General features: G+C 38.4%; 2 protein-coding genes across 2 annotated transcripts; one reads left to right on the top strand and one right to left on the bottom strand.

Annotated features, from left to right (window-relative positions):
- The first annotated feature begins 354 nt into the window (after positions 1 to 354).
- On the top strand, positions 355 to 13,006 carry TDO2 (tryptophan 2,3-dioxygenase). The gene is made up of 12 exons (XM_069785868.1): positions 355 to 699; positions 1,075 to 1,180; positions 2,303 to 2,393; positions 3,227 to 3,297; positions 5,012 to 5,139; positions 6,795 to 6,981; positions 8,201 to 8,308; positions 9,294 to 9,405; positions 9,533 to 9,590; positions 10,120 to 10,199; positions 10,863 to 10,953; positions 12,189 to 13,006. The coding sequence occupies exons 1-12, from the start codon at positions 665 to 667 to the stop codon at positions 12,340 to 12,342; spliced, it is 1,221 nt and encodes a 406-aa protein (XP_069641969.1). The 5' UTR covers positions 355 to 664; the 3' UTR covers positions 12,343 to 13,006.
- Positions 13,007 to 13,059: 53 nt separating this feature from the next.
- On the bottom strand, positions 13,060 to 24,430 carry CTSO (cathepsin O). The gene is made up of 8 exons (XM_069785881.1): positions 23,991 to 24,430; positions 22,585 to 22,690; positions 21,639 to 21,772; positions 20,251 to 20,418; positions 18,653 to 18,774; positions 17,239 to 17,402; positions 16,702 to 16,794; positions 13,060 to 14,980 (listed from the first exon to the last, which is right to left on the bottom strand). The coding sequence occupies exons 1-8, from the start codon at positions 24,201 to 24,203 to the stop codon at positions 14,946 to 14,948; spliced, it is 1,035 nt and encodes a 344-aa protein (XP_069641982.1). The 5' UTR covers positions 24,204 to 24,430; the 3' UTR covers positions 13,060 to 14,945.
- Between the last annotated feature and the right edge of the window lie 29 nt (positions 24,431 to 24,459).

A 24,459-nucleotide genomic window follows, 5' to 3' on the forward strand; every position in this document is an offset into this window, starting at 1 on the left:
TAAGGAATTTTCATGAATTAAACCATTGGAAAAATAGCATGAGGTGTACATGATTATTTTTAGTTCTTTTACTTAATCTGTGTGCATTTTTCCAAAGTATGTGTGTTACTCGAAACCTCTTACAAGCATTATTCAGTCTGCCATAGAAATATGTTCTCCTTCCCCTCCCCTCCCCTTTACCTTTTCCATATGTTTCATTTTTTGAACTTAAAAGTATCTTGAGATCTTGATAGTAGGGGCTGCAAGTTAAAAACCTACTTTAACAATTAAATATTGCCTTTTTCTCACACACAGACCTCTCATTGACTTACCCCTTACACCAGCCTCAGCCTTCAAAGAAGCAAGTGGCGGAAACCTTGCAGTAAAAAGCACAAAAAGTGTGTGCCATAGGACAAGGCAAGAATGCCAGCCAGTCCTGTTTTGACTGATTGAAAGAAAAAAACAAACCTGGAGAGCCAACAACACATGAACTTATTGATCTTTGTGCCGCGATAATTTCTGTAATTATTGAATAGCGGGGATGGGCTGAGGGCTAAGGAGGAGAATTTGGGGGTTGGCCTAGGCAGTGAGATAAGGTTACATATAAGGTGGCTGCAGTGGATTTGGGAACACTAACGGAGTATATTCCCTGGTGTGCAGCTCAGCGAGTTTGGATCCTGGAATCATGAGCGGGTGCCCCTTCGCGGGGAACAGTTACCTGTGAGTCCCTTGTCCCTGTGTGTTGCTTCATAATGCCGGTTCAAATGATATAATGTTAATGTAAAATATGAAAGCTCAGAAAGGAATTAATGATTAGCAACAAATAGACAGCTGTAGCTATTGCGAAAGGAAAAGAGATTGTACAAGGACTTGTCTGAGCACTTGTTATTTGATGAAATAGATGTAATGCTACCAGCTGTTACTGTGACAAGAGCTATTTCAGGTATACTGTTTTTCTCAAAAGCCTGCTTTAGTGGTTCAGTTTCTCAAAACAAAGCATTGTTGGAATTGTAGATGCATCTGTTAGTAAAAAGGCATGTATATTCATAGTTCTTTTACTAAATAGTTTATATATTGACTTAATTTCCTTCTTAGACTTAATTTTAACAAGCTATCTTTGGAAGATGACAAAGATGACAAGTCACAAGAAGGGATAAATAAAGCCAGCAAGGGTGGACTTGTCTATGGAGACTACCTACAAGTAAGTTTAAGCTTTCCTGTTTACTGCCCTGGTCTCTCTTAAGACTTGAGCCAGGACCTGCAACTGATGCTTCTCCCAGCAGTCAGCCAGTCACTAAGACAGGTCTCCAAGTGCCCTTTGACTACCTGAGCTCCCCACGTGAGTCACGGGCACAGGTGCCTGTCTCAACTGGGATGGTGCAGGTGGACTGTGGGATGGCTTCTCAAGCTGCAGGGAAGCTGGATATTTTGGGGGTTCTGGTAGGGAATTATTTATATTGGTGAACCTGAACTGTAAAGTGGTGCACCATGAAAGGCTTTTGTTGGTCTGACAATGACCACTTGGCAATTTCTCCATGTCAGCAAGCCGTGTGCAACTTCCCCAAATTATTGCATGAAAGCCCAGAATATTTGGCTGGAAAAACATATTGCAGAAATTGAGGGGGTGGGATGATGACTAATGGGACACACACAGAGAAAAAAAACAAACAAAAAAACACAACAACTAGAAGTAATTAAGAACTAAGTAAAAATAAAATGCCATAAATAATAAAAGATTCCGGACTTTCTTCTGTGACAGCATGAACTGAAGTGAGTGGAATTACTCTGCTTCTGAATGGGAGACTTATTTCTTGATGTACTATATGGAATCTTGCAAAGATTTCTTTTAAAACAACTATGTTTAGATTGTAAATTTGGCTCAGTAAAAAAATTAGTAATGCCAGAATGGAACTAACTAGTACAGCCTCAAATCAGAGCTCTTGTGCAGATGTTATTGCATGATTACACGGAATTTTACTATAGGAACGCCATTTCATGGAACATGACAGTATAGATGTAAGATCTGTAAACATGCTGTATATTTTGTTTTCTCTTTTTTATAATTAAAAATACCCTTAAAATGATTTTCCAAACTTTATTAGTTAACGTATCTAAATGTTCCATTTTAGGCAAGATTTTTTTAAAATTAAAAAGTAAAAGTGACACATGAGACCATTTAGTCTAACTTCTCATACAACCTGGAATATGAGGCCTATATATTTTTTTTAATATTATCCTTAAATATTAGCTCTACACAGTAGGACTATCATTGCTAATAGCAGAATTGAGAGCTTTACAGAACAGTCTTATCTTTATTTTTAAGCTGAACAAAATATTGAATGCTCAAGAACTTCAGAGTGAGAAGAAAGGAAACAAAATCCATGATGAACATCTTTTCATTGTGACGCATCAAGGTACGTGATTGGGAGGAGTTCAGTGGTGGTTGACTGGCATTTTTGCCACAAGGAATGTATTCAATGCTGAAATATGCAATACACAATTTGTTTTAATTTTAGACACAATCACTACAATAGCTCTGTCTTTTATCTGCATTTATATTTGTATATATCCATATATCATTTGTAAGGCTGTAAGGCTGTAATCAACTCTATGCTTATGAAGCCAGAAGTATAACCTTTGGATTTGGTAAACCAAGATTTGGATGGTTCTGTTTCTAGAGAAATTAAGGTGGTGAAATTCATTCCTCGTCTGAGTAAGAGGCTGCTATGCAGTTTATTGTAGGCAAATTTTGTGTGTTGGCTTGTGCCTTCTCTGAAACTTCAATCCAGTTTTAACCATCTAGAGGCTGTCTGGAAGCCAGCATACTGGTTAGGCACTCCCTGGCTGCTAATATCCATGTGTTTTGCATGCACTGGCCTGATGATATTTTCCTGTTATTGACAGGAAATATGTAGATGACATAAGGATTGTAAGCAGCTCTGGAGTTAACTTTTATTGGCATATCAGATCTAGATTTTCTCTTTCCTCCTTTTGTAATGAACATTCTGTACATCAAATATCTGATGTGTAAAACATGCTTTAAAAAATTCTGTCAACATTCTTGACACTAGATTATTTCATGTAATAGTTTAGGTAAAGGACAGCATAATGTAACAGGTATACACCAGCAATGTAAACATAGGCTATTCGTTTCAAATCAAAATGTAAGAATTTTACTTCTTCAGGACTATGAAGAAAAAACAAAGTAATGTTGAAGTTAATGCTAACAATGCCTTTCTTGTTGTAGCATACGAACTTTGGTTTAAGCAGATTCTGTGGGAAATGGACTCTGTGCGGGTGATCTTTCAAAATGGCCACGTAAGTTGAAAGCAAATATTAATTTTGGGAAAATGCAGCCCCTCTCTTTCTCTTGCCTCCTGCCTTCCAGCCTGATATATTTGGTTTTACTGAAGCAACATGTGCTCTTTTTTGAAAACAGCATCAGAAAACCTCAATGAAATTTGGTTGAGTGGCTCTTATATCCTGATAGTACAGACATTTGATCAGCAAAACCTTGTTTCCTCCTGAAGTCTGCCTTTTGCATATATCACTCTCAAAGACCAATTCATACTCTCCTACTAGTACTGGATAACTGCAGAAACTTAACTTGGGAATATTCTACTGCAGAAAAAGCATGCTTAGAGGCAAAACTGAAAAACAGAGGGCTCACAAGTATTTTTATGTTGAAAAGTCACTTCTGCCTTTGTTCAATTTTTTGAAGTCTACATACTATATCCTTCCATCCAATACCTGCTATACAAAAGGAAAACTCTTTTTGGTTGTTGTGTATTATTAAATCCAACAGAAAAGCAACAATCAAAATCACAGTGTACAGTTGTATGAGAATTTCTGAAAATTACAAATATAACAGGAATATTTCAAATATTCCTAAATATTTGTCCAAAGATAAACACACCTCATAATAATAGACAACAACAGAAAACTCCTGACCTAATACTACATCCACAGAAAAAGGCTGTGTAATTTGAGAAATACCTTGAATAACATTATGGGCATGTGTATATGAAGAAAATTTGAAACGAGACCAGACTGAAAGAAGGAACCTTTTTATCATAATGTCCAATGAAAATGTTCTCCGTTATCCTCCACATCCATAATTTTGTTGGCTTTTTAGTTGAACATTACATCAAATTATAACTGATCAAAATCAGTTCTTAAGCAGAATAATGTTTCATTATTTGTTTTTGTGAAAAATGAAACTTTGCTTATAACGAGAATTTGAAATGTCAGTGTTAAGGTTAACTACACAGCCAGGTGATTAAGGAAATGGTTATCATCTTTCATTTTTGTAGTTTGATATTTCCTGGTTGCGTGCCCAGGTCTTAGAGAGAAGTTTAATCCCATTGAAACTAATAGGAATTTTAGCAGACTCCTCTGCAGGCAAAATGTTCAATTTAGCCAGAAGAGAGTCTCTGTGTTTTCCATTTAATATCTTCTATTTCCCACCAGATGCAGTCTTCTCTGTTTTCCTCTGCTTGCTAATGCATATGTCTCATGAACATCTTTTTAGATGTGCTTTCCTGATGTACTTCTCAGATTATTCTGCATCTCAACTTTTAAGTACTTTCCACACCTGCCTTACGACTTGATTATAGAAGTGATTATAATAGAAAGCATAATATAATTATCATATGTCATCTATTATTAAAATTGTATTGCAATCATTGGAAATGATCATGATAGAAATGATTTTGGTCTATAATTTAATTGCTAGTGGTGACGTCTATTTCAGTTAAAAATATAGAAAAGAAAAAGAAATCCTATATATTTGGCCTAGTTGTAATGTATCATCAGTCAGAGAAAAATAGATTTCAATCTTTGAAAATTATAGTTTCAGTTTTCAGTTAAAAACAAAGTGCTCTATTCAATATGAGATTCTGCTGCTATGGATTTCATGTGGAAAGGACTTGGGAACTATAGTGATGTACAACAGTGAAAAGACCTGAAATAAATAGGTAGGATATAAAGAGAACACCATTCTGTCTGGTTATGATCTTTATTTTTTCTACAGGTAAGAGATGAGAGGAACATGCTGAAGGTTATTACTCGAATGAACAGAATTTCAATGATTCTGAAATTACTTGTGGAACAGTTCTCAGTTTTGGAAACTATGACTGCATTGGACTTCTTTGATTTCAGGTGAATACTTACTATTCCTCCACAATAATCCATGAGCTGGTAATTCCCGCCCTTAGAACTGATTGTGAATTTTGCATGTGCTCTGGCAGCTTGTAGTACCTGCATCATTCAGCAAGGTGAGAGCATACCTTAGAGAGACAACAGTGATATTAGAGTGCAAGGGTCAATTGAGAAGTTGAGCATGAATGTGAGTCCAGCATGCTCTGCAAAGAAGTACAAGTTAATTGTTGATGTTTGTGTGAGGTGCTGCTGAATGGTTTCAGAGTCAAAAGATAACACAGTAGAAATAGCTCATGGTTCCATTAACAATTTACTTGAAACTTACCACCGCGCCGTTGCAGCAGTATTCCATAGCAAATCATAGAAGTGCTTGGGTGAGAGAAATGTACTCTCCATAGATTATCAAACAGATATTTCAGCTGTCTTGGTTTGCATAGTGTTTCCTTGCTTCGTGTTTTAGTGGGTCTGCAGTGCTGGAGGCTTTAAGTGGCTGAAGGAAGCATTGCTGTCTCTTCTTTCTCCCCAATAACTTCTGCTCTCCAGTAGCTGCCCGGTGTATTGCTGGGCTGGATGGTTGGTAGCCCCTCTGCCTTCTGCCCAGGCTTTCTTTGGGATCCCTTGGCTTGCCTCACCTCTCCCATGGCATTTCGATCTGTTCCCTCACTTTGGCTAGGTCCTTCCACTACACTACCATGTGCGACAGCTTCACCCACTGTCTCTCTTGCTGTTTTTGTTCTGCTGGTGTCACCGACCCGTCTGACTCGTGACCTCAGTGCCGTCCAGCATCCCATCCACTTCTGCATTGTTTTAGTGCCCTTTCCTCTCTGTCCTTTAATGTTCCCTAACTAAAAAGTATATGAAACTACAATTTTGCTTCTCTTGGAAGTTTGAAACATCCGTATCATCTAGCATTACACTACAGCAGGGGAAAGCCATGGGCCAATCGTCTGTTTTGATGCATTCTTGCTTCTGCTTTTCAACAACATACTGTTATTTGATAAGCAAACATAAGATCAAATCTATGCTTTATTTCTGACAAATCTTATATTTGCAATTCAGAGTGCATTACAATTATGTAGCAATGTGGGATTTCAGATTACTTTTATTAGTCTTTTTTTTTTTTTTTTTTCATGGTCACGTGATTTAACTCTGAAAGAATCCCATTAATGAATCCCTCAAGCAAAACCCACTAAATGTTTTTCTGAACATTATTCTATTATATACATAGCAATTATTCTGTATAACAAGCCTATTTAAAATGCATTCATTGGCACTTTAATGATGTGGAAATTTTTGTAATAGCTATTTGGGGTGAAGCTGCTCATTCTGTCTGGAAAGGAAATGATATTCACTAACATCTCCTCCTGTACATCACACACACAAAGCTGCCATTTTAAAACACAGTACAAACATAAGTGTATGCACAAACAATATATAGCTAGAAAAGTAGAATATGTTATACATACATTGTAGTTGCATTAAAATAGCTTGGCTTTTTTCTTTTCTTAATTGCAATCATAGAAAAAAATGCTCAGATATCCGATATTCTTCAAATATAAAATATGTATTTTTTTATTTTGTTGAGAACCAGAGAACACCATCATTGTAAAATAATATCCTGCATTTTTGTATCTTCTTTTCTTCTGTTCCCAAAGATACTACCTAAGCCCAGCCTCAGGTTTTCAGAGCCTGCAGTTTCGCTTGCTAGAGAACAAAATTGGTGTTCCCCAAAGTCTGAGAGTCCCCTACAATAGGAGGCATTATCGAGATAACTTCAAGGGACAGGATTATGAATTACTGCTTAAATCAGAGCAAGAACCAACGCTACTGCAACTTGTGGAGGTAACAATGTCTGTCTTAGAGCTTGCTTTGTTTTCCCCCATCTCCCAAGAATGTCCTTCATTGGTGTTAGTGACAAATTCTTCTTCCTTGAGAGAAGCAAGCATGCTGGCAATTTCCCAGTCAGTTGTGTTTTGGATTCTTACCAAATTTAGTATGAAAAAGAGTAAGTCATTAGTAAACCAATTGACTTTTCACAGCATTTCCTCTTGTCTGAAAAGTCTGTTAAACTAGTAAATTGCATTGTGGATGTATGAGCTAAGAACATAAATGTACTGTTTCATTTGCATTGTTTTTCACAATGATAAATCCTTTTTAGAAGAAAACTTTAAAAATATTTCCACTGTTAGTGATAGCTATTAGAGAGGTTAAAAAAAAGAAAAGGAAAAATGACAACCCAAAATGGAAAGGAAAAAAGGTGTTTAACAAATGTTTCATTATCTCTTACCTTGATTTAATTTGTCTCAGTGTTATGAATGACTCACAGTAATTTCTCTAACTCCCTTGTCATTTTCATACACAAAATTTACATAATTTTCTAAAGAATAATGCAGTATAAACCTCAATAAAAGCATCCACTCTTATTAGCCCTATCCATTTGTCTAATGGCACCTGATACAGAATATATAAGAAATTTCTCTAGCTTTTCCTCATTCTTTAAGACTTAATGCTCTTTTATCTTTCAGATGAGAAGGAGCTAAAGTAAGTGATGTCTAAAGGGAGTTTAACCATAAAGATTCCTAATTTTTTTCCCCTCCTAATTTCATTTCCATTATTAAAAGGAAATCAAAGAGAAAGTCTTGTATCATCACATACTGTGGCATAAGTTAATGACAGACTGCTTGATCAGTATTCATCCTGTCTGACATGATAAAAACTGGTTGTATAGATGAGATTTACCTTTACAATTATCCTACATATGTGGCATAAGATTGTTTTCCTCTATCTATAAGGGAGTTGATTTTAAAGATACTCTTAGAATGAGACAGCTTTTGTCTTCCAACAGTGATCATTTAACCTGGAACCTGTGAGTGTGTTTGCACGGCACCATTATGCAGGTATAAGTCATCTATGTGGACATCCTTACTCCAGCAATAAGCACCTCTGAGGGATATTAAACCACAACAGCTGTAGCAGCATAATTTATGTTGCTATAACTTGTAATTCTAGGGTAATGTGCTTGCACTGTTAATGTTTGAACACATTATTATTATTATTAAAGGCATGGCTGGAAAGAACTCCGGGACTCGATGCAGAAGGATTTGATTTCTGGGGACAATTTGAAGTGAATGTTTTAAAAGGTCTAGAAGAGGAATTTGCCTTGGTGCAGGTATATAGTGACTCTTGATCTAGCTATAAGAAAAGACAGCTGGCAAAATGACATCCTGGCATAAATTTTACTTTTGGCCCGCTCCCAGTTTCTTACTCACTTCACTTAATCTTCAGCAGCCTCTGTCTGCAAGAAGCAGAAAAATTTGCAAATTTTTCAGGAAATCTGAATAAGTTTGTAATTTGACATCTAAGATGGTTTAAAGCATGTAATACCTGGATGATTTTGATCACAAAAGGAAAGAAACAGTATCAATGGAAGGGTTGAAATTGATTTTACTGAAACTACAACTTCACCTTTAGTTAGTGCTTGCATCTATGGTTCAGAGTAAACACAAATTTTGGGCCCCTGACCTGCAAGTATAGAGTGTCACTATAAACAGCCCATTTCTATTTAACAGTATGTGGCAATTTGCTGCTATGTGATCATTTGACTTACACTGGCAAATAAGCACAGGAAAATCCCTGAATATTGTAAGACCTGTAGCTCTAAGTACATTTTAAATGGAAAAAACCCCACCGTAACATATGAACTAATCAATTTCCTGAGAATATCTGTTTACAACTTTCTAACTTATCTAAACTTTTTTATTTACAACTTTATTACCCATAGCTGTGCAAGGATGTCTTCTTTTTGCCTTAACAAAAAAAAAAAAAAGAAAAGACTTCAGACTAATGAAGATTAAGTGTTTTTAAGGCCTCTAGTCTGAAAGAAAAGTCTTTTGGTCTAAGCTGCCATTTTATTTGAACACTGATTCATCTGAATTGTGTTGACAGCTATTTAATTGTACATTTTGTGGTAATTGTGCTTTTTAAGGGACAGTGATTCAGTGACTCATTTATCTTGTTTGAAACTACAGTTCTTACATTTAAAATGTAAACTTATGGAGTATTTATGATGAAAATAGAAGTTACATCACGGGTCATTCAAGTGCTTAATTTTCCCCATTGAATTCTAAAACCTCTTTTTGTTTTAAATATCAAAGGCCAAACCAGAATCAGAAGAAAAAGATGATGACTTATCTGAATTCCAAAAACAGAAAGATGTGTTACTTTCATTATTTGATGAAAAACGCCATGAACACCTGCTTAGTAAAGGTAGATTGTATTAATATATGTCTATAGCACTTTTTATTTTTTATACATGATATATATATATAATCATATAATAGCATTAAATTTGCAGAAGAATCAGTAACAAACTAAGGACAGTTGTATTTTGCAGGAGAAAGACGACTGTCTTATAAAGCACTGAAGGGAGCCTTAATGATCTACTTCTACAGGTAATGTTAGAAGATAGATCTTTAATGCTTACTGGCAGGAGGAGAGGTTGAAGGTTAAGGACAGCAGCACCAAATTTATTTAGGTTGGAATGGGCCTTGGAAAGTAATCTAGTCCAACCCTCCACAAACCCCCAGATTAGTTAGATCCATCTTGAAGGTCAGATCGGGCTGCTCGGGGCTTTGACCCATTGAGTTTTGAATATCTGCAAGGAAGGAGGTTACACGGCCTCTCTGGGCAGCCGGTTCTTGTCCGACCAAATGCTGCCCCTCAGACTGAAACTAGCAAATGTCTTGTTCAGACTGTTCTACAAAGTGTCCTAGAAAGATTTAGAGTATTTTTCCAAGTATGAGGGAAAAGGCACATGTCAAGACTTACATGGCAGAAGCATTTGTTAGAATACCTACTGTCATTTCAATACCAATTCAGGAAAAATGTATGTTAAGTCACTATTACACATTGGTGAATCACTACTTTGAAAAATACAGCACATTGTGAGAGGTCTCACTGTCTTCTCTTTCATTTTCCAAGGGAGGAGCCTCGTTTCCAGGTTCCCTTTCAGCTTCTTACCTCCCTTATGGATATCGATGTGCTCATGACCAAGTGGAGATGTAAGTTTCACTTTCTGACTTTCTGTAACACTCCCTCTTTTAGATGCAAGTAAATTGTTCTGTTTCACCCTCTTTTAGACAAGTTATACCTAGAGTTATTAGAATTGAGCTTCTGAGTTCATCCTTTAGGAATGACATTTTTTTGTTTTTACTTTGGCCAAAGGGAAAGATGAACACCCGCTTCTGTCATCAGTAGACACATAGGTATAGCTATTGCTTCTATGACATGCTTTAAGATAGGTGAACAATTTTATTCAAGAGACAGGCATGTATTTTCCAATGTCTCCCAAAATGTCCTCATGAGATTTCTTCATATGCAAACATTCTTTCTGCTCCTTCCCTATCTAGACATCCATAAATTAATGTATTAATACTGTATTAACAGAGCATAATATATAAAAATTATAATTATCAATTACAAATAAGTATATATATTTTTATATATTATTTTATATACAATGTATAATTATTGTATTAACAATAATTTTATATTAGTTGACTGAAGAGTGGCATAATTAACTCCTTCATTGCTGAAGACCTAGTAGTCCTGTATCTCTCTAAAGACCTCTGTACAATCTTTAATATTTCAGCGATGCACCTTGATGTGACCCTTTGCTTCTATCTTAACACTGAACACACGCCCTGTCCTTTTGTATTCCTTAGATAACCACGTTTGCATGGTGCACAGAATGATTGGCAGCAAGGCTGGCACCGGAGGCTCATCTGGCTACCAGTATTTGCGCTCAACAGTGAGGTAAGGAGAATGCGTTTCCCCCATTACCTGCAATAATGCAGTTTGTAGATACTGTAATGCCTGGAGGCAGATTTCAGACAGCTCACTGGAGGCCAGAGGGCTGTTGTTTCTCTTTTGGGACTCCAGCATTTCCTCCTGGCTGTTGCACATTTACTTATCGGTCAGGTTGATGTATATAAATTCCAAGCCTTTTGGGGCAAAAAGAACTCCTTTTGATCACTCGTGCAAAGTGCCATATATAATTCTCAGTCAAGGGATCTAGGTGTTACTGTAATAGCAATAATAATGATCCTGCACTGTTCAATTTGCGTGCAAGCTAGCCTGAATTAATGAGGCGATACAGGCTGGAAGTGAGTCCCATCTACAGTGCAACTGATGATGGTTTCTTTATTCCTTAGCGTGATCTCCCATTGTACAACCTAAGGTACTTCAATTTAGGATTGAATATATTCTTAAAGCTGATAGTAATCAATACTCTCAAGCTGTGCAGGCAACAATGAGAAACATGTTTCCTCCTGTTGGATGAAGCAGAAAAGAAACTTAAAAGGGATAGTTGCGGCCTGAGCGCAGAACTCTCTGAATGCGTAGAACTTTTTTTTTTACACAAAATTTGAGGATTCAGCTAGTTAGGCAATTTAAGCCTTTTAGGTGCAGCTATGTCCTGGCAGTCCTGAACAACATTATGTCAAAAAGCACGAGGGTATTTAGAACATCTTTTTCTAAGAGGACCTTCTTTGAAGTTTGTTTTCTACAAACAAAAATAGGAACCGTACATAGCTGGTGACTGCCATGTATGGCTGTGGGCAACGATTCCCATCACAACCATCATAACAGAGGGTGGAACAGAAAGCAGACGGTTAGATTGAATTAGAAGATTAAAGGTTCACTGTCTTTTTCAGCAAGCCTCCTCACTCTTCCTTAATTTCAGGTTAAGATTCTTCCTAGATAAATTCTACTTCATATCTACCATGAGAGTGGAGGCCTGGAGATTATAGCCTACATACTCTGCATTTTCAGAAGAAAGGTGTGACTATAGCAACCGTATTTCCTTGTTACGTCTAATCTGCTATGCCCTAGAAACGGGATTGGATTCTTACTCTGGAATATTCAGGAGGAGGGTTAGTGCAGAAACCTTATTAAATAAATAAAAGAGATGGAATGATTCCTGAGGATTTTGAAATTATGGCCTTCTATGCCAGTACCGCAGTATTAATTATTCCGATTGTCTTTTTCAGTGACAGATACAAGGTGTTTGTGGATTTGTTCAATCTTTCAACATTTCTAGTGCCAAGACACTGGATACCAAAGATGAACCCAACCATTCATAAATTCCTCTACACGGCAGAATACTGCGACAGCTCCTATTTTAGCAGCGACGACTCTGACTAGCCTGCCTTTCTAGAGTGGTTGCTGTAAAGAACTTCAGGACTTTCACCTCGAGTGGTGCTATCCCTCAGATACAACCACTATTCTCACAGAATGTGGGTGTGTAAATATGTATTTATGTGTGACAGCTATGTGAATAGTATGATGGGCTTGTGGAACAAACTTAATTGTTTGTAGAAAAAATAATCTGTATTGAGTTAGCCTATATTAAGACTAAAATGATACCCCAATTCAACTCAAATGACCAATTTAACTTTTAGCTGGCTTCTTAAAACCTACACGTACAGAGAGGGAGAAAATTATACAGAATTATCACGATCATGTTTTACTTGTACATATTTTTGTATTTGTTTGCCTAATGGCTATTATTAATTTACTTCTAGTTGAGGACATAATTAGTCTCATCACCTTTGGAAGAATATTAGTTTCTGAGCTCTAGTGGAATTTCAAAAGGAATTTTGGGTTAAGAATTTCAAGAGCTAAATTTAAAGAAATAAGTCCTGAATCTGTAGAAGAAACCCAAGCGTCTTGAACTTTTACATGTATCAAGAATCATGTTGCTATCTATGTGTTACATGTGAATGTAAATCCCTTCCCTATACTGTTAAGAATAGCAGATATAAGTAAGTACTTACTTTGCACTTCAAATAAAGCAGTATTAAAGCTCGTCTTTGCTTCAGTCTTCTAAATCAAGCATGAAGTTCAAACAACAGTCTGACAGGCATTTGAAGTGTTTTTTATTCAAAATATCATTGAAATAAGGATAAAATTGATATATAATAAAAGTGAAGCAAATTTGGCCATAGAATATTGATAAAGCCATTTTGCCATCTCATTAGATGGCCTCTCGTCTTTTTAAACGCTTCCCTTGGAAATACACACATGCTGTAGGCCTTTATTTCTGGTGAGTTGCTCTGTACCTTAGTGCTTTAGGTACTTATGCCTGGTTGTACCACCAAAAACACTGCTGAAACATCTGTGTTTGATATATTATAACAACATTACTCTTATCAATGCCAATTAGGAACTTTGGCTATTGTTTTCCAGTTATGGAAGTGTGCTATTTGTTGTCTGTAAGCTGCTAAGGGAAGGCCATGCTACAGAAGACTATAAGACTACAGACGACTTCCTCTTTTGTTAATCTGAAGTTTTCAGCCAGTTCAGCAGAACCTGAAGTAGTGAAACATCGGACTTAGTCTTCCTTTCATTTAAAATACTAACACTTAGAAGCAGGACTAAAATGGCAATACTTACAATAGACAAATATGAACACTTATTGCATTTCTCATAAAAAGGTTACAATACACTGACCTATTAACATGGAACAGTAATGGAGTGCAAAAATAACATAATTGCTTCAACACTTTTCATTGTAGTGCTTCATAAAAGATACAGGTAAAGCATTCCAAATGAAAGATTCAGAGCATTTTTGAATTACATGTTTGATTATGAATTCTAGCTACATTTGCCTGCAACTGCAGTGTTACAGGTACAGCAAAGCTGGAACCCCTTTTTGATTCACAGCAAGTCCCACCTATGAATTCAATTAACGTAGGGAAATTTAACACCTACTCTATTTGGAGTATTCTGTAATTGCTGACTTTCTAACGGTGGCAAATATATATTAACAAACTGCACCCTCACCATTTTTTTCTATAATAAATAAGTTTTTTAATTTTTGCTCTGCAACTGGCTTCACTGTTAGTTGAGAAGTAGAGAAAAGAGAAGGCACGGAACTGACACAGGTCTCAAAGCATGGTAAGCCTGATTTGCAGACATACATCCTGACAGGACACAGGATGTTAAACCACTAGAACTGCCTCCATTTGTCTAAATACAGTTACTTCTTACTTTTCTAACCATCTAACAACGGAATGCAGAAGACACTGATATTTCAGGCACTTTCTAAAACATGGTCCCTGCACTGAAGAGCTCTGAAATTACATGTACCCAATAAAGGTCTGAAGACAGAAACTGAAGGACTGCAGCACTTCAGAGACACTCAGAAAACAGTTCTGACTATCCATTTCCCTCCTCTACTCTTCTAACTTCAGAGAAAAAGTAGGATTTCACAAAAAAGAGGAAGACAAAATGTGTCTGTCTGTCAGAGGTGCTAGGAAAGCCAAGTATCAAAGAATAATAGAATATTTTCTTCCAATTGCCCTTCCTCCTGGCCCAATAAAAGCAGACCTAATCATGGTGGTTCTTATAGTCAAAGCATTTCAATTATAGTCTGTCATAATACTGATTATTTGATCCAAATTCCTTATCATTTGTCATTGTTTCTTTCCTTGCAAGATTTTTTTTATGGAGCAGTATTCAACTCCTGGATAGAGTTCACACTCGCAGTTTCAGTCCACCTTTGTGACTTCTCTTTGCATACTCTGCAGTTGATTCTGAGTCTTCTTATCCCATGAGAGATTTGATGTGCAACACACATTCCAAATAAAAACATTTTTAAAAACTCTAGCCAAACCATTCCTGTACTGTCTAAAAGCAGAAATTGCCCTTACAGCAGTTTCTTGTTTTAGAAAATGTTGTTTTGAAGTAAATCTTCATATACAGTGTGTATCCAAATGATACTTGTGGTCTTTGGCCAGTAAGTGTCAAACAAATACTGATGAAACTGTATCTGCTATACCTACAAATGAAACAAAAATTTTTTTTTAAATAAATACTGGAAGTGGAGACTTGCCAGAAGTAAGTTCCCAGAATTCATATTCATATAATGCCCTCTCTCCTCCATGCCATGACAGTAGATGAACTGCTGGGGGTGGGTAACAAGTGGGGAGGCAGGGAATCAGGTGCAACCCTTTTATTTCTTCCTTGCCTGACACTGTTTATAGTTGAGATTTGCTCTCCTCCTTCCTCTGCTTTCATGTTCAAAACTTTAGATCCCTTCTGAGGATTCAGCATTGATCCAATATGGGTGCTGGAAAGCAATCTAAACCTTGATATCCTCCTCCATTTTAATCATATGCATTTGCAATGTATAAACAACATCAAGCTATGCAGCTTTGAAAACTCACCAAGAGACTAGAGATAAATTCCATTACAAGACACATTTTTGAACACTCATGCACATACAAATACAGAACAAACTAGTCTTTTATTCATGCTCAGTTCTTTTTGTATTGTTGTACTCCTTCCAGCACTAAAAGCAAAGTCTGACTACAGCCTGTGAAGGTATCAAAGGCTGATGGCTCTTACACCCTCAAAAGTGGTGTCAGAGCACCTCTAAATCAGAAGACAACAAGAGAGCCACTACTAGCCTTTGCTCCATTGTTCTTCTGTGGCATACTACAGCATATGTGAAAGATCCTGCTTTTTGAGAAAGCGGATTTTGAAAACAACACATCCATTCTTCCTGACAACCTCAACAATTGACTTACTTGCTTTAGTTATCACTACTTCTAAATTTCTCTTTCCAAATAGTTTGTTTACACAACAACAGTAAGAACAGAAGTTTCAGGAACATGGAAAAGCTATGATTGGATACATTGTCCTGATCTTTACTGACTACAGGCAAACTGAATATTATCTATTCTTATTTGCAGATGATTCACATCATCTAACACCTTTTACAATGACAGAGAGCTACTGTGAAACATACGTGGAAAGGAAAGCCAACAGAAGATCTCCACTGTTAATCTAACAGACAAAAATTCAGCGGACACATACCACTTACTATGTAGTAGTCCAAGCCCAGCAATTTGGCTCAGCAATCTTTGCTGGTAAATAGGAGCTTCACCTGCCTTACCTCCCCCCTATCCACCCACTAAGATGAAACTGGGTATTTAACACTACAAAACCTGCTCAAACACCAAGAAAAATCTCATGCAAACAGTAAGAGGGCAGGAGATGGAACTAGCACTAAAAGTATATACCTCTATCCTACAAGAACAGCCACAAGCAAGGTACACATTTTCCAAGCACAGGCAGATCCACTTTCCACATTTGTTTGCTAAACTGAGCCCAGAGATAATTGCATCCACCAGACAGGACAGCAGCTGTTTTACCTACACCGAGTATAGTGATGGCACTAACCTAGAACCACGATACATGACTATATACTTTACAATGCCATTACCTCTATGTGGTAAGGTACAATAGCACTTTATTTGTTATGCCTTATATAGCTTTACCTTTGCATGGTGTTTTTTCAATCATTCAACTACATGGCTTGGTTGAACTAGCAACCACCTTATTTATTTTTCCACCTGGACTCATCTAAACTCTTTTAAAACATAGCAATGATTTGTATTTCCTCTCTGAGGATCCCATTATATCGCTTTACTTACAAGGAGAAACATACCCCAGCATGTGGCCTTTACCCCTTTATTTATTTTTTGTCAGACTTACCACAGACATTGCCACCTATCTTAACACGAACGTAGCCATCTATTCCCCATGTAGGCCCCCAAGAGTTCTGTACAATCCAGTAAGGGATACTACCTGGAAGAGACATTTTCATAAACAAGAGACAACATGAAATTTGGGAAGCATAAAAAACTTCTAACCCTCTACAGAGTTAATTACCATTTTAATATCTTGTAGTTTCTGATGGTTTCATGATATAGTACAGTGAAACCTACTGTTGTTCACATAGAGGACAGAGCTAATATTCCAGTGTTGTCCTCTCCTAGCATAAAGACACATATAGCCACGTTCTTGACTTTACAAGGACATGAAGTCCCACAAAACTGAAGGAGCACAAAGAAGAGTTTCTCTCCTGGGATCAGGCTGCACTTCCAGAACTGATGTGACACCAAACCAAACAGTTCTCAACAGAACACCCAGTTCTGGATTTTAATCACTTGCCCCACAGAAGGCAAGTTGCAAGTAAGAGGAAAAAACCACAAAACCTACTGGGTTGAAGTTCAGTTCATGGAAACGCACCTGTTCTGTCAAAACCAGTGATAAGAACAGCATGATTTGCTCTGCCACTGGAGCAGTGATATTGTATGATCCCTCCAAGATAATCCTGCCAGCTAACCGCATCTACTGTTACTGCCAAAGGGCCCCAGTTAACAAGCATCCTCATCATTTCTTCTTCTTGACCGCTGTGAAAGAAGTGAGTGATAATGCTAAGTTACTAAAGTCAGCACAATAAAGCAATTTGAGAGGTGGTAATCTACTTGTTCAGTACAATTTAAAAATCAAATAATTAAACTGTTTTGTCTGAGTTCTACACACCACATAACATACACCAATAATTACATATTTCATATACTACAACACAGTAATACAAATATAGGGCACACAGACTATGGGAAAGGTGCGGATCCAAAGATATGATGCTACTAAAAAGAAGCAGGTTTCTGGGTCAAGTCAGTGGGCAATAGTGAGCCCTATGTACCTTTTATACATCACTCTTCTCAATTAAAAACAGCTTTGGACAAATCATTAGTCTATATTATTCTTTCCCGCTAGTTTTTCAAACATACAGAAGTATCTCTTATATCATACATAATCCTACACTAAAATATGTATCTCAAACATACCAAAACACAGGACTTTACCGCTATCAGACATTTACCATTAGCATCCTCATCCAGTTTTACTTATGTAGTATACTGGAACAGGAAATCTTTATCACTGCATGGTATGTGCAATAACTGAATTTGGCAAATATAGACTGGCAAAGCTATAATTGATTTTAGTTACTTATATCTGGCAATAATTCAACTCCTAGTTAAAATTGTATTTCCTGTCTTTAAGTTCAGTATGCAGCTGTATTGTACTGATAAAAATTAGAAACAAACTTTCTTGGTACAGAAACCTAAAAAGCTACCAGTTGTTTTTACAAAATTCAGTTGACAACACTGTTTGCAAAGTCATGGGCTGGAGGAGGATGCCGGTGGGTATGTAAATGGATAAATACCGAAGTAACTGAATACTTCCTAATTTTTTCAACAAATTCCAATTACTATTGGTAGGATTTACTGTTTCTGATACTTAAGCAGTGTAATGTTCACTTAGCATATATTAAAAGTTGTAACTGACTCAATGTTCCAGTTTAAACATAGCCAGTTTAAACACAGCCAATTTAGAAGACTTCATTTCAAGACACAGACTTAAACTTTCTCATTTGAACACGCTTAGTGATGCCAAGGTTGAGTGGATTCACCATGGCAAGCCTTAACTCTCAAAAATGTTATGTATTAATTCTTATCCAGTACACAGCTACAGAACTGATGCAATCAACCTCATAACCTTTGGCTGGTCAATGCGCTATTGGCTCTAGCTTACTCCACAGTTACTGAACACAGAAGGAAAAGTACAGCAAATAAAAAGAATCAATAGCACCTACCTGAAGTCATATGCAGCAAATCCTCTTATTGAAACTCCAAAATCTGAGTGACCAAAATAATGGCACAGTCCTGTCTGAGCTTTAAAAGCGTATTCTGAATCCCTCACGAGTTTTACTTTTGTCTGCAAGAAGATAAATGAATGAGAATGTAATGCATTTAACACCATGCAGCTCAAAACATACTGAAAATGACCACAAAACTCACTCAAAATTCAGTGTGTTCTTTGTGAGATTAGAAATAAGAATGTCATGTTGAGAAATAAGGTATTTACTATCTCTAGTTTCCTTGTTCATGGACAAAGCTTTAGAAAGAATTCAGAAGTCTTCAAATAATGAACAAAATTTAAAAGGTATCTCTGGTTTAAACTAGCCTCATGAGCAATCTCATCAATTTCAAGACACAGAGATTATGCATTCATTTAATGAATGACTATTCATTCTCTTCAAATGACATCCACACACAAAATTATCCTCTCCTTGGGACAGTTCAAGAACCACAAATATCCCAAGAACAGTTACAGAAAATACTGAAATTAAGTCCAATTCTGCTATTAGCATCAAATCCTCATGCTAGTATATAATGTATTATAATGGCTGCCACAGTTCAAAGTCCAGCTACAAAGCCATTGCATCAACCTTTTATACTTTTCTTGTCTTCTGCAGTACAGTATGTTTACGACAGTGTCTTCTCCAGTCTGTCCCAAGCAAGAATAGAGAACTTTGCTTCAGAGGAATCCAGATGAATATCCTCTTTCTTAACTTGTTTAAATTTGCATTTCATATAGACTGTTATTAGCTGGGGTTGTATAAATCTTCACGAGTATGATTACAGAGTTTCTTAAAAAGGACAATCAGTTTTTTTTGTAAACTTCAAAAACCTGAAGAATTCTTTCTATATTCTTATAACTCAAACTATCATCCTAGACAGTACTTTTTATTTCAAAATTTTGAAACATTAAAATGTTTCTGCTTACACACATTAGTAACACACATTTTGCGTTTTTCATGAATGAAATGTGTTAGCTACAAGTGAAGTAGAATCTATGTCTGCATTTTCATTGTTTTGGATTGCAAGTGAAACAAAAGTAAACACAGTCAATTTTATTCTGAGGTTCTCTACTTTTATGCGTGATTTTACAGTGTTTGCAACAGAAACCCTAGAACTCTGAAAGCAGAAAATCTCAACATCCCTCCTTCTCCCCAGATGCTGGCACCTAAACCAGACACTCAAATCCACATGGATAAATGGCTCCTTCTGCACCGGTACTGTATGTCTGCAGTTCCAACTGAATTCAGCAGCAACACTGTGGCTTATTTTCAAACCCTGGGGGTTGATTTGTTACATTCACAAGAACATACATGGACCACAAAATTCCTATCAAGTTTCAATTCTGCTTGAACAAACTTTCTTGATTCCAGACTAAATAAATATGAATACATATATACACACACACATTTGTATATGCACATATACATACATATACACACATATATTTAAAAAAATATCAGACAAGCTGTATACTCCACCTTCCCCATAAAAAAGAGAATATTAATATGAAAGCTAAGGAAGGGTTTGAGATTTATGGAAAGTTTCAAACCTGGTTCAGCCAGCTCAAAGCACTAACAGTAGATCCCCCGCTGCAGCCATAATTAGTGTATGAACAGTCAATAACCTGCTGTACGCTGAGTTCTTCCAGGTTATTTCCTTTAATTGCATAGGCAGACTGTATACCACCCACAACGCTGAAAGCCCAGCAGCCTCCACACTTATACAAAGAGAAGGGAAACAGGGGAGAAAGAAAAAGTCAGCTTTGTTTCTGAAGCCTGATATGAAAAGAAAAAAAAAAAGAGTCAAAAGGGTCTTCTAATGCTCTTCATTTACTACATCACCCTTGAACTTTATTTTTAAGGCAATAATAAACAAATTTAATCAGCCATTTAAAATATTGAACTGGTTTTTTTCCCCTGTATTGCTCTCTGAAAGCTAGAAATGCATTACGGGTGTCTTATTTTAAGGATTCCTGCATTGTGATTGTCTTATTTTAAGGATACCTTCCCGATTCATTTTTGCCCTTTAAGATAGGTCTGAGGATAGTTTTTACTGTGAGAGATAAATTTTCTTAAAAAGGATTGGGGCTCAGGATGAAATTATTTTTTTAACCACATTAGTCAGTAAGTTTTTGAAAAGGATGCACTTAAGGAGACAGTCTACAATTTTCTACAGTCTGAAGAATTTTATAGAAATAGATTACAGTTTAAGAAATAGTAAACTGAAATTAAACATAATAGGAAAATTCTTAGACAGTAACAGAATCTATACTGCAGTTCTAGGCTCTTTAAACTATGGCATTTAAAATAGGAAGGAGAATTTACTCCTAGGCAAGGTCCAGGTTACACGGTGTGAAGTACAGTAAGGAAAGACATCGGGGATTTAACAGCTTGTTTCTTATCAGTGACCATAGCCACTTCGGGATAAATTGTAATTATGTGGGGTCTAGTTATTTTTCCTATCATGAATGCATCCCCTGAGGTGTTCAATGGTAAAGATATGGGTGTTGACCAGCCAAGGGCATTCAATCATGAGGGAAAACGACAGCAAAGGATCTATACCCATGCAGGTGAAACTGAGGGATGAGGACAGGTACTGAACTTACCTTAGTCTCTTCAGAAAAATACAAAATTCACATGTGCAAAATATTTGCAGATTTAGTTAATTAGATCAAAAAATGTATTACACACAGTTTATAACTGCACAATTTCTAAATGCACAACGTTTACATCTTATGCTTTTAAGTCTAATCCTCCTTTGCATAAAATGCTACATGACTTTGTGTATGTTCAACCGGCCATACTTGTGCAAGCACTCTAAGGAGTCTTGAGGCAGTGGTGGTCCCTTCCAAAACCTTCACTGGGCTCTATGATGTACCTGCTGGAACTGTCTCTGAGCATTGCTTGAGAAACAGGAAAGGAAAACACCAGGACTTACTGTTTGCTGATTTCTCACTTCTGCAACGACTTTCTTGTCCCTCCAGTCAAACTTCTTCGGCAAAGGTTTTTCCTCTCCCTTTGGCACTTTTATGTATCTGGGAAGTTTGTGAGGTATGCTTCTTAAATAAATAGCTAAACACAGAATACAAACATCTATAAATCTACTAACTAAAAAAACCCCACAAACAACTGTTTTACTAGAAGCCATAGAGGTAAGTTTGATCTGTAGTTACAATCATGGTATTGCATCTCATTCTCAGATCCATAGAAAATTCATGTATTTTAAAATAATCATTATATTCCAGAATGAATGTAAATATTCCTACAGTTCTAGAAAGAACAGAAATATTCCATGTAGGGAATGTGGGTACAAAGTGTGAAGATTTACTGAACCTGATAAATAACCATTCCGTAAAACAAGTTTTGTTTGAGAATTTTCACATTTTACTTACTGGAAAAATATTACTTTATTTTAGTCAGGTAAAAGGGGAAAAATAAGAGAACAATGTAAGGATTCTGAAACACATGCAAATTGCTCATTTTTCACTAAATGCTTAATTTTTTAAAATTAAAAAAGGTGTGAAATCCCCTGATGAATAGAACATATAACTGCAAACTGGAACAGCAAGAAGGGAAGATTAGGTTACGTATCAGACAAATTTTCTTAGTAAAAAAAATTAAGTGTGTCATATTGCTAAGGAAGGAAGGAGGGAGCAGTCTGTATACTAAATCATATTAAGGCTCTGGGCAATTCAACCTTGCAAGACTAGAGAAACATGAAAAGGAGTGTTTTATCCTTCAGAAGTACTTACAGCTTGGTACCAGACATTGTAAACTAGCTGACTATAAGCACTGGAAGAATCTGTAAATGTGAAAGACACAAGGTTCTGGGAAAGAATAAGAAAAAGAACAGAAAAGGCATTAGCAGCAGCCAGAACATGTACCTTTGAACTCTTCAGGAAACAGGTGAGAAAACTGATTTATTCCATAGAAAGCAGTCACATTATCTTTTGATGATGAATTCAGTAATCTAATTCTTTTAGCACTTTCCTGAAGGAAAAAAATAAATATTGTGGACATTATTAAGTTAGGGGTGGTGCCAAAACCGTAAGAGCAGAAAAAGAAAAGGTTAGGAACAGTAAACATGAACTTAGATAACAAGACAGCTGTTCACCTCAGATTCATTGTGGATTCCCAGCAAACCAACATGAAAGCCATTAGACTAATTTCAAATCCAAGAAAGATACCAAAAAAGCATTTAAGTGCACCGAGGGTAAAAAATCGATGTGAGACAGACAAAACAGGCAAGCTGAGAACAAATTGTGTTAAACTCATCCGATGCCCTTCTTTGACAGCACAACAAACCTTGTGGTTCAGAGAGATGTAAAAATGTCTTCAGATAAGAGTTAACCCTGTCCTGCTTTATGTCCTTGTAAAGCAAAAGAACAGTATAATGGCCTGAAGACGTTTAAACCCCCAAACTTTAAATTATCAGGAATCCTAGACCTCTGAAAAAACATGTTTTTTGACCTAGGAAAGCAAGACAATCTGACACCCCCTGCCCCAACTTATTCTGGTGACGAAGTTCAACATGAAATATAAAAACCGCAATGCCACCTTCTGTGTTTTTTATGAAGACTTCACGGCACCCCTCAGCAGAAGAGGTCTGCCAGCGCATGCTGGGCAGCATTACCCGCGGTCCCACCGCCACAGGCAGCCACCAACGCCCCTCGGGGCCGGCATCAAGCCGGGCTGGCACCGCACTCCCGCCGCGGCCCCTCAGCCCCGGTATCCGCCGGCCCCCTCAAGCACCCCTCGCCCGGCACGATGGGGAAAAGGGGGGCATTACGGCGGGCAGGGGGCCGCCGCCGTGCCCGACTTCTCCCGGTCGCCCCATTTCCCTGGCTCTGACAGCAACCCCTGCGTAGCCGGAGACGTGAGGTGCGGGACCGGCGAAACCCGCTTCCCGCCGCGCCGGGCGGCCACCACAGGGGACACGGCCGCCGCCCCCCCCGGCTCCTCGGTCCGCGGCTGACACCTGGCGACAGAAACGGGGATGGGGAAAAAACCCCAGCGGCACCCCAACCCCAGCAACTTGAGGGGAAGCCGAGCAGGCAGGGCCGAGGAACACGAAAGAGCAAAGGACGCCGGAGCGGGTTTCGGTACTCCGGGCTGAAGAGCTCTGCCGTGCCACCTTCCTCCACCTCTCACCCCCCAGTCACCCGGTTAGCAGCGGCAGAGCGGCACCTCGCCACCCCTCCTCCTCCGGCGGAGCCCACAGCCAGCGCGGCGGCAGGAGGCCCGCTGCGTAGCGCGGATCGCGAGTGTAAGTGCGGGTAGGGACACCTACCCGGAGGGCCGCCGCCGCTTCTTTCTCCCGGCCGCCTCCGTCCCACGGAGGGCGACTCTGACGACCGCCGCCGCCGCCGCCGCCCCCCTCCTCCCCAAGCCGGGTGCCTGCAGGCGCCAGGAGGGCGGCGCTGCCCGCCCGCGGCAGGCAGCAGAGAAACGCCAACGCCAGCACCCTCATCGACCGGCCAGGGCGAGCGGTGGGTCGCGCCATTCCGCTCCGGGCAGCAGCGGGGCCCCGCTCCCTGCCGGGTCCCCGGCCGCCGCCCCTCCCCTGGCCGCCATGTCATGGCGGGGTGGAGCCTGCGGGACGCGCCCCCACCCCGCGGAGCTGGCGGGCCGGGCTGTTTTCGTGAGGGGCAGGGGGCTTAACCCTCCTTTCTTTCCAGCCTCTGCCCGGAGGCAGCCCCCCGCTTCCCCCCACAGCGGGCCTGCGGGCAAGCCGGCGCCGGGGGGCCGACACCCCGCTG

The sequence above is a fragment of the Haliaeetus albicilla genome, chromosome 1, assembly GCF_947461875.1.
Source record: "Haliaeetus albicilla chromosome 1, bHalAlb1.1, whole genome shotgun sequence".
In the NCBI taxonomy this organism is placed as follows: Eukaryota; Metazoa; Chordata; class Aves; order Accipitriformes; family Accipitridae; genus Haliaeetus; species Haliaeetus albicilla.

Excerpts from the sequence above, each read along its gene's own strand:
- TDO2 (XM_069785868.1), top strand. The coding sequence starts at position 665 with ATGAGCGGGTGCCCCTTCGCGGGGAACAGTTACCT. Across the intron at positions 2,394-3,226 it reads TTTCATTGTGACGCATCAAG|CATACGAACTTTGGTTTAAG; the intron begins GTACGTGATTGG and ends TTCTTGTTGTAG. Across the intron at positions 10,954-12,188 it reads TATTTGCGCTCAACAGTGAG|TGACAGATACAAGGTGTTTG; the intron begins GTAAGGAGAATG and ends TGTCTTTTTCAG.
- CTSO (XM_069785881.1), bottom strand. The coding sequence starts at position 24,203 with ATGGCGCGACCCACCGCTCGCCCTGGCCGGTCGATGAGGGTGCTGGCG. Across the intron at positions 21,773-22,584 it reads GTTTCCTGAAGAGTTCAAAG|CTATTTATTTAAGAAGCATA; the intron begins GTACATGTTCTG and ends TTCTGTGTTTAG. Across the intron at positions 20,419-21,638 it reads AAGTGAGAAATCAGCAAACA|TGTGGAGGCTGCTGGGCTTT; the intron begins GTAAGTCCTGGT and ends TCTTTGTATAAG.